We start from the raw sequence: 13,435 nt of genomic DNA on the forward strand, positions 1-13,435 counted from the left end.
TGTCATTAAGAACTATCTTCAGCGTAAAGAACAACAAGGAATCCTGGAAGTGATGGTTTGGCCTCCACAGAGTCTGTCTGGGATTACATGAAGAGACAGAAGGATTTGAGGCAGCCTACATCCATAGGAGATCCGTGGTTAGTCCTCCAAGATGTTTTTAACAACCTACCTACCTTTAAAATACTGTGTGCAAGTGTACCTAGAAGAACTGATACTGTTTCGAAGGCAGGGTGGTTACACCAATTATTGATTTGATTTGGATTTCTGATCTGTTCATTTACTTTCCATTTTGTTAATTCATCAAAATAAACTATTAATACTTCTATTTCTGCAAGTTTTCTGAATTTACTGCATTTTTTCACACCTGTCATACACTTGCACAGTAGTGTTTCTATATCATTTTTTAGATGCTCATGTGTAAATTACATAAATATACAGTATATCGAATATAATTATCTTGGTTATTAAACTCTTTTTCTTTACATCCCTTCTGTTTGCAGGTGGCATGATCAGCTTTGATGTTTTCCCTGAAGGATGGGACAAGCGCTGCTGTCTGGATGTTCTTGATGAAGAACAGTTTAGCATTATTCACTTCTTTGGAAATGAGACTTCACCGGTGAGTTTAAGATTTGCCATTTACACGAGGAAACAACTTAAACAGACTTATTATCCATTCTCTAGGAATACTTGGCTATGAAGCCTTTTTTGTCTTTTCTGTATTAAAATATAATACCTTAAAGAGATCCTGTCACCAACTTAAAGTGGTTGTAAACCCTTACAAACCACTTTGACCTACAGGTAAGCCTAGAGTAAGGCTTACATGTAGGTCCAAGAAATATCTCGTAAACCTATACGGTTTAGGAGATATTTACAAAAAGACAGCCACCGCTGTCTACGGCGCATGCGCCATAGACAGCGGCGTGCAGGCGCACTGGGCAGGCCACAGATCGCGGCGATATGCCGTGAGTGTCGGCCCCCGTGCGCATGCGCGGGAGTGACGTCATCGCTGCTCTGGCGAATCACAGCGCCGGAGCAGCGAGACCCGGAAGTCACTCCGGGATCCATGGCAGCGGCGAACATGAAGACAGAGGACCACTTCGGGGACTTCGTTCTCAGGTAATTTATTCATAATGAGCTAGTATGCTATGTATACTAGCTCCTTATGCCTTTGCCTTGCAGGTTCCTTTTTTTATTTTATTTTTTCAACTGCCTTTACTTCCTCTTTAAAATATTGCATGTGAAAGCACAAAAAAATTAAGTAACTTAAATGCTTACGTGCAGCATTTTTTTACTTTTAATACACTTTTTTTAACCACTTCAGCCCCGGAAGAATTTACCCCCTTCTTGACCAGAGCACTTTTTGAGATTTGGCACTGTGTCGCTTTAACTGACAATTGTGCGGTCGTTCGACGTGGCTCCCAAACAAAATTGACATCTTTTTTTCCCCACAAATAGAGCTTCCTTTTTGGTGGTATTTGATCACCCCTGCGGTTTTTATTTTTTGCGCTATATAAAAAAAAAGAGCGACAGTTTTGAAAAAAAACACATTATTTTTTACTTTTTGCTATAATAAATATCCCCCAAAAATATATATAGAAAAAATAAAAAATGTCCACAGTTTAGGCCGATACGTATTCTTCTACATATTTTTGGCAAAAAAATCGCAATAAGCGATTATTGATTGGTTTGCACAAAAGTTATAGCGTTTACAATATAGGGGATAGTTTTATGGCATTTTTATTAATATATATATTTTTTTTTTTTAAATGGCGGCGATCATCGATTTTTATCATAACTGCGACATTATGGCAGACACATCTGACATTTTTGACACATTTTTGGGACCATTGTCATTTATACAGCAATCAGTGCTATACAAATGCACTGATTCCTGTGTAAATGACACTGGCAGTGAAGGGGTTAACCACTAGGTGGCAGTGTAGGGGTTAAGTGTGTCCTAGGGGCGTGTTACTAACTGTGGTGTGGTGGCTGTGTTTTACACATCACTGATCTCTACTCCAATCACAGTGCGCAGAGATCAGTGTCACCGTTGCTAGGCAGAACAGGGAGATGCTTGTTTACTTTAGCATCTTCCTGTTTTTCCTCTCCCTGAGGCGATCACAGGTATCCCCACGGCAATCGAGTCTGCGGGGCCCGCGACCGGACTCACAGAGCTTCCGGCGAGCGCGCCGCTGCCGGCGTGAGCGCACGCCCCTGTCGCCTCTTAAAGGGCAATGTACAGTTACGTGATTCTGCCAGTAGGTGCCCTTCTGCCAACGTATAGCAGCTTGAGGTGGTCGGGAAGAGGTTAATGACTTGCAATGTGCTTGCTGGAAAATGTGACTATTTCAGTAAGAGTCAATTCCATTGCACAACCTCTCTCTCTCTTTGCACATCATATTTCTTTACAATTCTGTAGGTGTCCAGTTACACTTTATGCTGGCCAAGCTCCTCTACCCCTTTCCTCACCTTCCTACAAATGCTTTTATGTAGCAGCTGGGTAAGGGGCGAAGTAGAAAACTATAGTGTGTCACTTGAGTGACAGCTCTAAGTCTGCAGGGGCTGCCAACATCACCTCCATGATGGTGGTACCTAGCAGCAAGGGAGTATTTTTCATGTAATAACATGCCAAAAATACATTAAAGAGGAGGTCCAACCCCCCCCACTGCAGCTGCTGACTTTTAATATATGGACACTTGCCTGTCCAGGGAGCCTGCGATGTCAGCACCCCAGCCGACCTTCAGAATGGTTGTCCGGTGCAGTGCCACCATTCCTTGTAAGGGAACCCAGCAGTGAAGCCTTTCAGCTTCACAAACAGTTCCCTACTGCACATGCACGAAGCTCGCTGCACTTTCTAATTGGCCCGACAGCGGAGAAAAGCCAAACTTCTGATAGATGGCGCTGTGGTGCCGTCTCTGGAAGTGGGGAGCAGTACCTGTCAAAAACATGTACCCATTCCTCCCTCCCCCTTGAAAGCTGCCAAATGTGACACCGGAGGGGGAGAGGAGACAGATAAGTGAAAGTTCCACTTTTGAGTGGAACTCCACTTTAAATATGCATAGGAGTTAATTTACTAAAACTGGAGCGTGCAAAATCTGGTTCAGCTGTGCATGGTAGCTAGTCAACTTCTAACTACAGCTTGTTCAATTAAGTTTGGACAATAAAACCTGGAAGCTGATTGGTTTCCATGCAGAGCTACACCAGATTTTGAACTCTCCAGTTTTAGTAAATCAGCCCCATATATTCCTATGGAAAGATTGTATTTATAATGACTGGTGACAGTATCGTTTTAAGATGCAATGAATTTTGAGTTATAGTGGGAAGTGTGGCTTTTATGCAGACAATCTTTATCTTCTGTGAGTGCACGTTTTCATGTTTTAATTTTTTTAACAAAAATGAGTCTGTACCTGGAAGTTTTATAGCAATGGGAATTGATTTGTTATTAGAGAGCTTGCTGTATGTTTAAATTATTGTTGTAAAATGCTTTATTGAAAAACAAATGAATTTCCCTGCTTGTTATATCTCCTTCCAGGGGGGTAATGACTATGAAATCTATGCAGACCCTCGTACAGTGGGACATACAGTGACATCCCCTGAGGACACTGTACGGCGGTGTCGGCAACTCTTCTTTCCTGAAAGAGACAATGAAGTTTGATTTTGGAACCCACTATGCAGATCTAATGAAATACCAAGATCATGGCCAGAATGGTCTACTAAAATGGGTCATAAAACAGGCTCTGTGTTATCTCACTACCTGAAAGATGTGACTGATGCATAGAGAAGAGCTGGCTATATTACAATCTGCAATTCCATTGTATAGTTCAGGGTTGGACTCTTATATCCTTTCTGTTGCAGTATTCAAGTGCACTAGCTACTTCATTGTTCAACTAAAGTAACTACAGGGCCACAGACATCAACATTGAGGCTTCTGCCTTGGTAACTTATCCTCCAGCAGCTTCTAAATATACATGATGTGTACATTAGTAGTTGATGATGTGGTGGATGTTCTATAGACTAACCTTCTTGTCTGTTCACTGGGGGTCAAAGTTGTTTCTGTTAGTGAAGACAGTCAAATTTCATGGTGTGACCATTTTTGTATGTAGGAGCTTTACTGTATATAATTGATATGTTTAGCTACACATATCTACTATGTAAATAACTAAAAACATGTTACCATTTTAAATTAAATTCCAGTGGGAGTGTCACATGCTTGGATATTTTGATACAGTTATCAATCACTTTTGTAGTATTACTCCCAATGATTTCTACTAGTTGTGGTTCACAAAAATTTGGAATAATATCACTATGTAGTCAGGTATTTCAAAATAGAGTAATGTACCATGGGTTGAACTGTTTCGTTTATTTCCCATTAATATACTGAAGAATAAACCACATTACTTAATCCTGAACCAAAAAATTTATATTTCACATGTGTACTGTTAAGGGAACAGTTATTGATTTTGTTTCTCATGCGTAATCCAGTCCCCTAACAGTCTGTTTTAATAAATGACTGTGGTTCCCAGCAGTGCATTTTACATATAGATATTTTTGTGCTGGTTCATGACTATATATAGTGTATTTGGGTCCAGGTGTTGAATAATAGACACAAACTTTGTAGACAAATATCTACGTTTTCTAGGCTTGATCAGAGCACCCATTTCTAAAAAGCAAAATACATACTTCTAAATTGGCTTGAATAGCAACTGGGTGACAGTGTATTATCTGCCATCTCATCCCTATTGAATATAAGTAAAGGAACAGGGTATTTTTGTGAGATTATAGCGGTGCCATGAATCAGAAAAAAACACTTTATATAAAACCAGTAAAGTTTATTCACATAAGTTTAAAAAATGGGTTAAGTAAAAAACAGAGTATGTATACATACTCTATCAATAATCACCGGTGTCCAGAACCATAGATGGTCAGAGCGTGGTTTCGGATACCAATATGTTTTGCCAAAATTGGCTTTCTTCAGGAGATTTACAGCTCACACTTTTCACAAAACTCTCTGATAAAAACAAGATCGTGTACATAATCAAAAAATAGTCACAAGAGTACTATAGAGCAAACCATCAATATACAGTTGTGCTCATAAGTTTACATACCCTGGCAGAATTTGATTTCCTTGCCATTTTTTCTAAGAATATGAATGATAACACAAAAACTTTTCTTTCATTCATGGTAAGTGTTTGGCTAAAGCCATTTATTATCAATCAAATGTGTTTACTCTTTTTAAATCATAATGGCAACAGAAACTACCCAAATGACCCTGATCAAAAGTTTATACAATCTGGTGATTTTGGCCTGAAAACATGCGCACAAGTTGACACAAAGGGGTTTAAATGGCTATTAAAGGTAATCATCCTCACCTGTGATCTGTTTTCTTGTAATTAGTGTGTGTGTGTGTGTGTGTATAAAAGGTCCATGAGTTTCTGAACTCCTGACAGACCCTTGCATCTTTCATCCAGTGCTGCACTGACTTTTCGGGATTCTGAGTCATGGGGAAAGCAAAAGAATTGTCAAAGGATCTCCAGGAAAACTTTGAACTGTATAAAACAGGAAAGGGATATAAAAAGATATCCAAAGAATTGAGAATGCCAATCAGCAGTGTACAAATTCTAATCAAGAAGTGGAAAATGAGGGGTTCTGTTGAAACCAAACCCCGATCAGGTAGACCAACTAAAATTTCAGCCACAACAGCCAGGAAAATGGTTTGGGATGCAAAGAAAAAAACACAAATAACTTCAGGTGAAATACAGGACTCTCTGAAAACATGTGGTGTGGCTGTTTCAAGATGCACAATAAGGAGGCACTTGAAGAAAGATGGGCTGCATGGTTGAGTCGTCAGAAGAAAGCCATTACTACGCAAATGCCACAAAGTATCCCACTTACAATACACCAAATAGCGCAGAGACAAGCCTCAAAACTTCTGGCACGGTCATTTGGAGTGATGAGAACAAAATTGTGCTTTTTGGCCACAACCATAAACGCTACATTTGGAAAGGAGTCAACAAGGCCTATGATGAAAGGTACACCATTCCTACTGTGAAACACGGAAGTGGATCGCTGATGTTTGGGGGATGTGTGAGCTACAAAGGCAAAGGAAATTTGGTCAAAATTGGCGAGATGAATGCAGTATGCTATCAAAAAATACTGGAGAAACATTTGCATTCATTAGCCAGGAAGCCGCACATAGGACATACTTGGAGATTCCAACATGACAATGATCCAAAACAAAAGGTCAAGTCAACCTGTCTTATAGCAAAATGAAGTGAAGGTTCTGGAGTGACCATCTCAGTCTCCTGACCTCAATATATTGAGACACTCTGGGGAGATCGCAAACGTGCAGTTCATGCAAGACAGCCCAAAAATTTACAGGAATTGGAGGCTTTTTGCCAAGTGCAATGAACAGCTTTACCATCTGAGAAGATAAAGAGCCTCATCCACAAATACCACAGAAGACTTCAAGCTGTCATTGATGTTAAAGTGGGCAATACACGGTATTAAAGTGACACTAAAGGTTTGAATATTAAAAAAAACAAATATGTCATACTTACCTCCACTGTGCAGCTCATTTTGCACAGAGTGGCCCCGATCCTCCTCTACTAGGGTCCCTCGGCGGCTGTCTCGTCTCCTCCCCACTTCTGATAACCCCCTCTGGGAAGCACTTTCCCAAAGGGGTTGCCTTGCGGGCGTCTATAGCCGCCGACTACAGGACTCGGCCCCACCCCCCAGCCCTTGCGTCATTGGAGTTGATTGACAGCAGCGCAAGCCAATGGCTGTGCTGCTATCAATCTATCCAATGAAGAGCCGAGAAGGCCGAGCAAAGGAAGAGTGCGTTCACGACGCAGGACTTTCCAAGGCTCAGGTAAGTAAAATGGGGGGGCTGGGGGACAGTGATCATAAGATTTTGTTTCACCTTAATGCATAGGATGCATTAAGGGGAAAAAACATGAACCTTTACAACCCCTTTAAGAACTGGGATATGTAAACTTTTGATCAGGGTCATTTGGGTAGTTTCTGTTGCCATTATGATTTAAAAAGAGTAAACACAGTTGATTGATAATAAATGGCTTCAGCCAAACACTAACGATGAGTGAAAGAAAAGTTTGTGCTAATATTCATATTCTCTGAAAAATGGCCAAGAATATCATAAATTCTGCCAGGGTATGTAAACTTATGCACAACTGTATATGATTAACTCCTTTTGTCCAACCCCTTAAAAGACTTACCCAAAGGACCAGTAGGGAAAGCCACGAGTAAGTCCACAGACCTTTTGGAGTAGAGGCTCTGTGTGATCACAGGGGACACAAGCGGAGCCTAATTGACATGTTTTTGGTTGTCCAATGATTTGTGATACATTGTAAGTCAATAATTGTATTATTTTCCATTAGCTTGGCCCACTTGTGTCCCCTGTGTTTGCACAGAGCCTCTTCTCCATAGGTATGTGGACTCACTCTGTGGCTTTCCCTGATGGTCCTTTGGGTAAGTTTTTTAAGGAGTTGGACAGAATGAGTAACTAATCATATATATTGACTGTTTGCTCTATAGTACATTTGTGAATATTTTTTGATTATGTGCATGATCTTGTTTTTATCAGAGTTTTTGAAAACTGGTGATCTGTAAATTCCCTGAAGAATCCAATTTTGGCAAAACATGTTGGGATCCGAAACCACGCTCTGACCATTTATATTTCTGGGCACCAGTGATCATTGATATGACATTTATACATACTCTGTTTTTTTACTGAACCCACGTTTTAATCTTATGTGAATAAACTTTACTGGTTTTATATAAAGTGGGTTTTTTTCTGATTCATGGCACTGCTATAAACCCACAAAAATACCCTGTTGCTTCACATACTTCTAAATATTTTCAACTTGCCCCCTTCCTCTAGGCCCCCAGGTACAGCATTCAGATAGTTTATGGACCCTTAAAAATGACTCCTAAAATGTGATCTGATCTGCATCAAAGTCACTGTAATAGATACGGATAGTTTTATTTACAAACATAACATTATGTTTTAAATGTGATATCATTAATAAACATGCGGTTTAAACAATGAAACTCACGCTGTCTACGTTCAGGACGATGCACCTGCATCCACACAGATTTCATATTGGAAACAGTGTCTGTGTCCGTGCATCCCAATAGACATCAATGAGACTGCCTGCACAGGGATTCACAGAACACCAGTTAATCCCTGTGTGGATAAACATGGCCCTCGAACAAGGTACGCATTGATACCTGTGTGAACAAGACCTCAAGGTTTTTTATCCTAATGCATTCTAGACATTAATATAAAAAGCCTTCTGCATGCAGCAGCCCCCCTAATACTTACCTGAGCCCTATTTCTATCCAGCGATTGGCTGAGACACAGCAGTGACGCCATTGGCTCCTGTTGTTGTCAATCAAACTCAGTCAATCAGGAGAGGGAGGGGGCAGGGCTGAACCGCAGCTCTGTGTCTGAATGGACACAGGGAGATGTAGTTTGGCTCGGGTGCCCCCATAGAAAACTGCTTGCTGTGGGGGCACTCAACAGGAGGGAGGGGCCAGGAGCTCCAGCCAGGAACCACAGAAGAGGAGGATCTGGGCTGTAGTTTGCAAAACCACTGTACAGAGCAGAAAAGTATAACATGTTTGTTATTTTAATGGGGAAAAAAATAGACTTTACAATCACTTTAAGGTAACTAATGGGAAAAGCATCTAAAACCTTATATTTAGTAACCAGAAGAACAGGTTTGACTAGGCGTAACCTCAAAACATGTTGGCAAAACATGTAGCTGCTGATCAGACCAGGCAGTGTTTAAAATGTATTTTGGTCCATTCCTGTATGCAAAGCTGTTTCACTTCATTTCTTACGGACCGCCCGCCACAGTTTTACGTCATCTGTTTGAAGGAGGATATCATTGTTATGGCAGCAGCTAGCTGCCATAACCCTGGTATCATCCTTTTCATGGGGCGGTCCGCTTCAAGATAAAAGTGGTTTCTGTGGCGCATTCGCCGCAAGATCACTTTTATCGGTGGCAGGAGAGGGGCCCCCTTCTGCCGCGATCAGGTGCCCACCGCCACTTACCGGAGCCGTCGGCAGTGGCGGAGGCGATCGTGTCCTCTTGCTGACTCAGTATGGAGGCGAGTGAGGAGAACATGGCCCCCATCCGTCGCCATACAATTGCTGGGTGGAAAACGTCCCCAGATCTCATATTTAAGCGGTCCTGTCATGCTTTTTTATATTACAAGGGATGTTTACATTCCTTGTAATAGGAATAAATATAACTTTTTTTTTTAAAACGGTGTAAAAAGAAAAAAAAAGGTAAAATAAATAATAAGAAAAAATGTAACACACCCTGTCCCGACGAGCTCGCGTGCAGAAAGCAAACGCATATGTGAGTAGTGCCAGCATATGAAAACGGTGTTCAAACCACACGTGAGGTGATGCATAATGGACATTAATTGGGACTTTTAACGAAGGTATCGCCGCAATCGGTAGAGCGAGAGAGCGAGACCTCCTCTGTAACTCAAAACATGCAACCTGTAGAATTTTTTAAATGTCGCCTATGGAGATTTTTAAGGGTAAAAATTTGTCGCCATTCCACGAGCAGGCACAATTTTAAAGCATGACATGTTACTCAGCATAACATTATCTTTCAAAATATATAAAAAAAAAAAATGGGCTAACTTTACTGTTGTCTTATTTTTTAATTAAAAAATGTGTATTTTTTTTCAACAAAAGTGTGCTTGTAAGACCACTGCTCAAATACGGTGTAACAAAGTATTGCAATGAAAAAAATGTATAATGTTTGGGGGTTCTAAGTAATTTTCTAGGAAAAAATAAAAATTTTAACTTGTAAACAACAAATCTCAGAAAGCGGCTCAGTCCTTAAGTGGTTAGTAGTATGTAATTAGAACTAAGGTCAGGACTCTAAATCCATTCTGGACCGTTTTTTTTTTTTTCACTTATTTTTGCAACATTTAGACTAAAGGTGAAATAAACAACTAATTTTGGCGAGAATGCTGGGAGGAAACTTGAGAAAATAGGGTCACTTTTTTATTTTATTTTATTCCCTCCATTTACATCTCACCTCTTTAGACTAGGGTCACATTAATGTAGCTGTGTTCTGCAGAAAAGCAGACAAAGAAGTCCACAACCTTTTGTTTAAAATTGAGCCACACCCAGTTGCATGGTGCTGCGGCACCATGTGGTTTGGCAATGTGTGAAAACGCACCACAAAGAACTAATGACACCGTCGCACGTCTGCTAAAGAGCAGCATGTTGACTTGGCTGTAGGGAGAGTGCACAATTTTGCACACGTTACCGACCCACAGTAGTGTAAACCTATCCTTGCATCTACCTTCACCAGCACAATGAAACAAATGCAATTGCTTTTACATTGTTCATTTACATTTTTCATCTTCATTTACATTGTTTGAGCTGGGAAGCCAGCGCCTGTAAATAGTTTTTGATACTGTAATATATTTAAATCTAAAAAGAACAATACATTGGAAATTTCAATAACCATGATTTTTTTTTTTAAACCAAAACTGATAATCAAATTTTTTAGTAGCGTGCGTCAATGGGAAACAATGGTTCTGCCACACATGCATCAATATTTAGGAGACCGTTCTTTGGTCCAAAAAGAACAGACACACAATCATTGGTTGAAAGGAATGCAAAGCTGTAAACTCACAATGAACTGGTGATCATGGGGATGTGTGTATATATTTATATATATGTATCCTTGTCACCACGGAGTGTTGGGTTCTCAATAGATGGTGCTGGAACATCAGATAATGGAAACTGGGATCTCCAACACTCCAACATGAGCATTATTTGCAGGATAAATAAATGAGAAAGGGAGACAAAAAGCACAAAGGACTGTTTAGTTGTACACAACAGTCATGACATTTAAATCTTAGCCCATAATGTAGCCATGGGAGATTCATAAAATGTTCATGGCCGTTTCAATTTAAAATGAGGGAGTCAAATTTTGTGCAGTTATGGTACTTGGTGTCTTGTTTATTACATGTGATAAAAGAAGTAATCTTTATATGTTTAATGCTGCTAAAACATATGTTTTAATACAGAGAAAATGCTTTCAATTATGAACTGTGAAAAAAATAAATGATTTCTACTGAGAAATGTAACTATATCTTACTTGATTTGCCTAATAAATTTCTATAATTAAAATGTATTTAAAGTGCTTTTTTCCAAAAATACTGAAATAATAAAAACGCATAAGCCAAACAAGTTTTATTGCATTTCCATTGATTTATTGCCAACACATAAACATTAAACAGGCTGACACAATTCTCTGGCTTGTAAACACACATAGACATTTTAACTCTTGTAAAAAAAAGTCTTTGCTACAAGGGAAAGACGAAGAGCATGTATCCTACATATGTGAAGAAGAAACCAGATATAAAATTACTCAACAAATTGAAATTTTAGCAACTCCTGAATGGCTGACAAATATTTCCTACAGTAAATGGATTACTTTTTTTATGGCTAGTACTCATTTAGGGTCATATTCTACTATAAAATTATAATGACTTGTACACTTGATAAAATCGTTATCAAAATTTGCTGAAAAGGAAAAAGAACAGCCAAAAGTTCATTGGTTCTTTTATAGAATATTTTTATTTCAGAAAAGGTTTCCTTTTTCAGGTACCCAGTTATAAACCAGTTTACTATAATTTGTCTCAGAAAAAATAGCAGTTATTTACAATCTCATTTCTAGGTGGCAGAACTAAGGTTACAGATTAATTTCCAGCAAAACTGTATATAGATTTGTTTTGTGTATAAATACAAGCCACAACAACTATTTTACAGACACCAATCATAAAGGAAATAGTGTGGCTAATAAAGACCACATAGCCATATACCAATAACATTTACTTTTGTATATTTTCCAGCGTTGTACCTGGCCTTCTCTCATAAGGCATTGGCCAAGACCCTAATAATGAAACCTTTCACACAGTCGCAAAGAAAAAACATTTGTTCAAATCGTTTTTTTTGTTGTAAGGACCCCTCACCTTCAGGTTTCTCACCTAGGGGTACTCCCATATCCACCTGCAGTCTTTTGAGATACCCGTGGAGGCTTCAGGGCATTTATCAAAATCCACATGCGCTGTGTAATCAGGGGGCAAGTTGCAAGAACCAGGAGTAGACAGCTGGCTCCTGGTGACAAGATGGTGGCAAGAGACTTGCTATGCAGCAGTATAGTGGTGGATCAGTACAGATGCCGCTGAAATTGTTGAGTGTACGTGTATGTTTTTGTGAATGACACAGCAAAGCATGTTCTTCAATTATCAAACGTTTTTCATTTGACCAAGCCATTATTTCTAGGAGTCTCTTACCGTAAAAATAGAGGATGGGAGAGTGGTCAGGCCCAAAGGAAACAGGCTTGAACAGCTTTTTTCAACCACTTGTGTGGGGATTTTCGATTGGCAATCCTATGCTCAGTGATATTACAGGATCCTGTGTGGTTTATTATTTGTTCCTATACTGCTGTTCTTTAGTGTCATCATCGACATCATTTTTTTAGCACTATAGAGATATGTAATAAGTGTTTTTATAGTGTGCTGATAGTCGGGTATCAATAGAAATGCTATGTGAATGTACTGTAGCAGTCAGTTACACTCATGTTGATTTACTAAAGGCAAATAGACTGTTTACTGTGGCAAGGGAATTTTCCCTTTGTTTAGTGAATGTGGTAAAAATATTTTAAAAACAGATATCTGATTCACATGATTGGATGATGGAAGTCAGGAGAGCTTTACCCCATTCACTACGCTAAGTGAAAATTCCCTTGCAAAGTAAAAATGAACAGTTTATTAAGCCTCTAGCAAATCCACCCCAAGATGTGAAAGATCACTGAGAAAAGTTCAGGCAAAGCAGTGAGTTTCCTGTAATAATTATGCCAACAGGATCTGTAGTATAAACTTTATTTATATTACACATTGAAAAGAAACAAAGATCACATGGATACCATAAGATAAGAGTTTAGATGTAAGCATACAGTTGCAGATTTAGTACTAGCTGTACTTGGGTTGGTTATTAAATGGACAAAAGTTTAACAATTTGTTCCAGTGACTTACACTAAATAAAATATATTATTTTCTCCCTACTTTTAAAACCACAAGCAATATATACAGTTCCATATCTTTTTCAGTTAGATAAAATGACAGACATTTCAGTCTTTAAAGAATTACCTGGAATTGCAATCTATATATTTAGCATTCACCGCAATACCACCTAGTGGAGCACTCCAGTATTTTACAGCTGATTTTGGATACTCTACAATGAAGCCTTCTGATTTAAATCAGTTACATGGGAACAAAGGTCAAAATGTTGGCGACTCCACTATGATACTTCAAAGTGGGGCAAGAAGCAGATGTCAGAAAGTCCATTGAAAATAATTGTAAATCGCAATTT

At 39.2% G+C, this 13,435-nt stretch overlaps 1 protein-coding gene across 3 annotated transcripts in view; it reads left to right on the forward strand.

Annotated features, from left to right (window-relative positions):
• The window catches only part of PMM1 (phosphomannomutase 1), a 149,181-nt gene extending 137,213 nt beyond the window's left edge, over positions 1 to 11,968 (forward strand). For 2 of the 3 annotated variants that reach the window (XM_077452529.1, XM_077452530.1), the window contains 2 exons: positions 501 to 616; positions 3,533 to 11,968. In XM_077452529.1, coding sequence (XP_077308655.1) covers positions 501 to 616; positions 3,533 to 3,655 — 239 coding nt within the window. In that variant the 3' untranslated portion in view covers positions 3,656 to 11,968. The remainder of the gene's footprint in view (positions 1 to 500; positions 617 to 3,532) is intronic. The other variant, XM_077452531.1, reaches the window with a different exon arrangement.
• Positions 11,969 to 13,435: the final 1,467 nt, after the last annotated feature.

Source organism: Lithobates pipiens, unplaced genomic scaffold, assembly GCF_037356315.1.
Source record: "Lithobates pipiens isolate NorthernLeopardFrog02 unplaced genomic scaffold, aLitPip1_a1.2 Scaffold_23, whole genome shotgun sequence".
Lineage (NCBI taxonomy): Eukaryota > Metazoa > Chordata > Amphibia > Anura > Ranidae > Lithobates > Lithobates pipiens.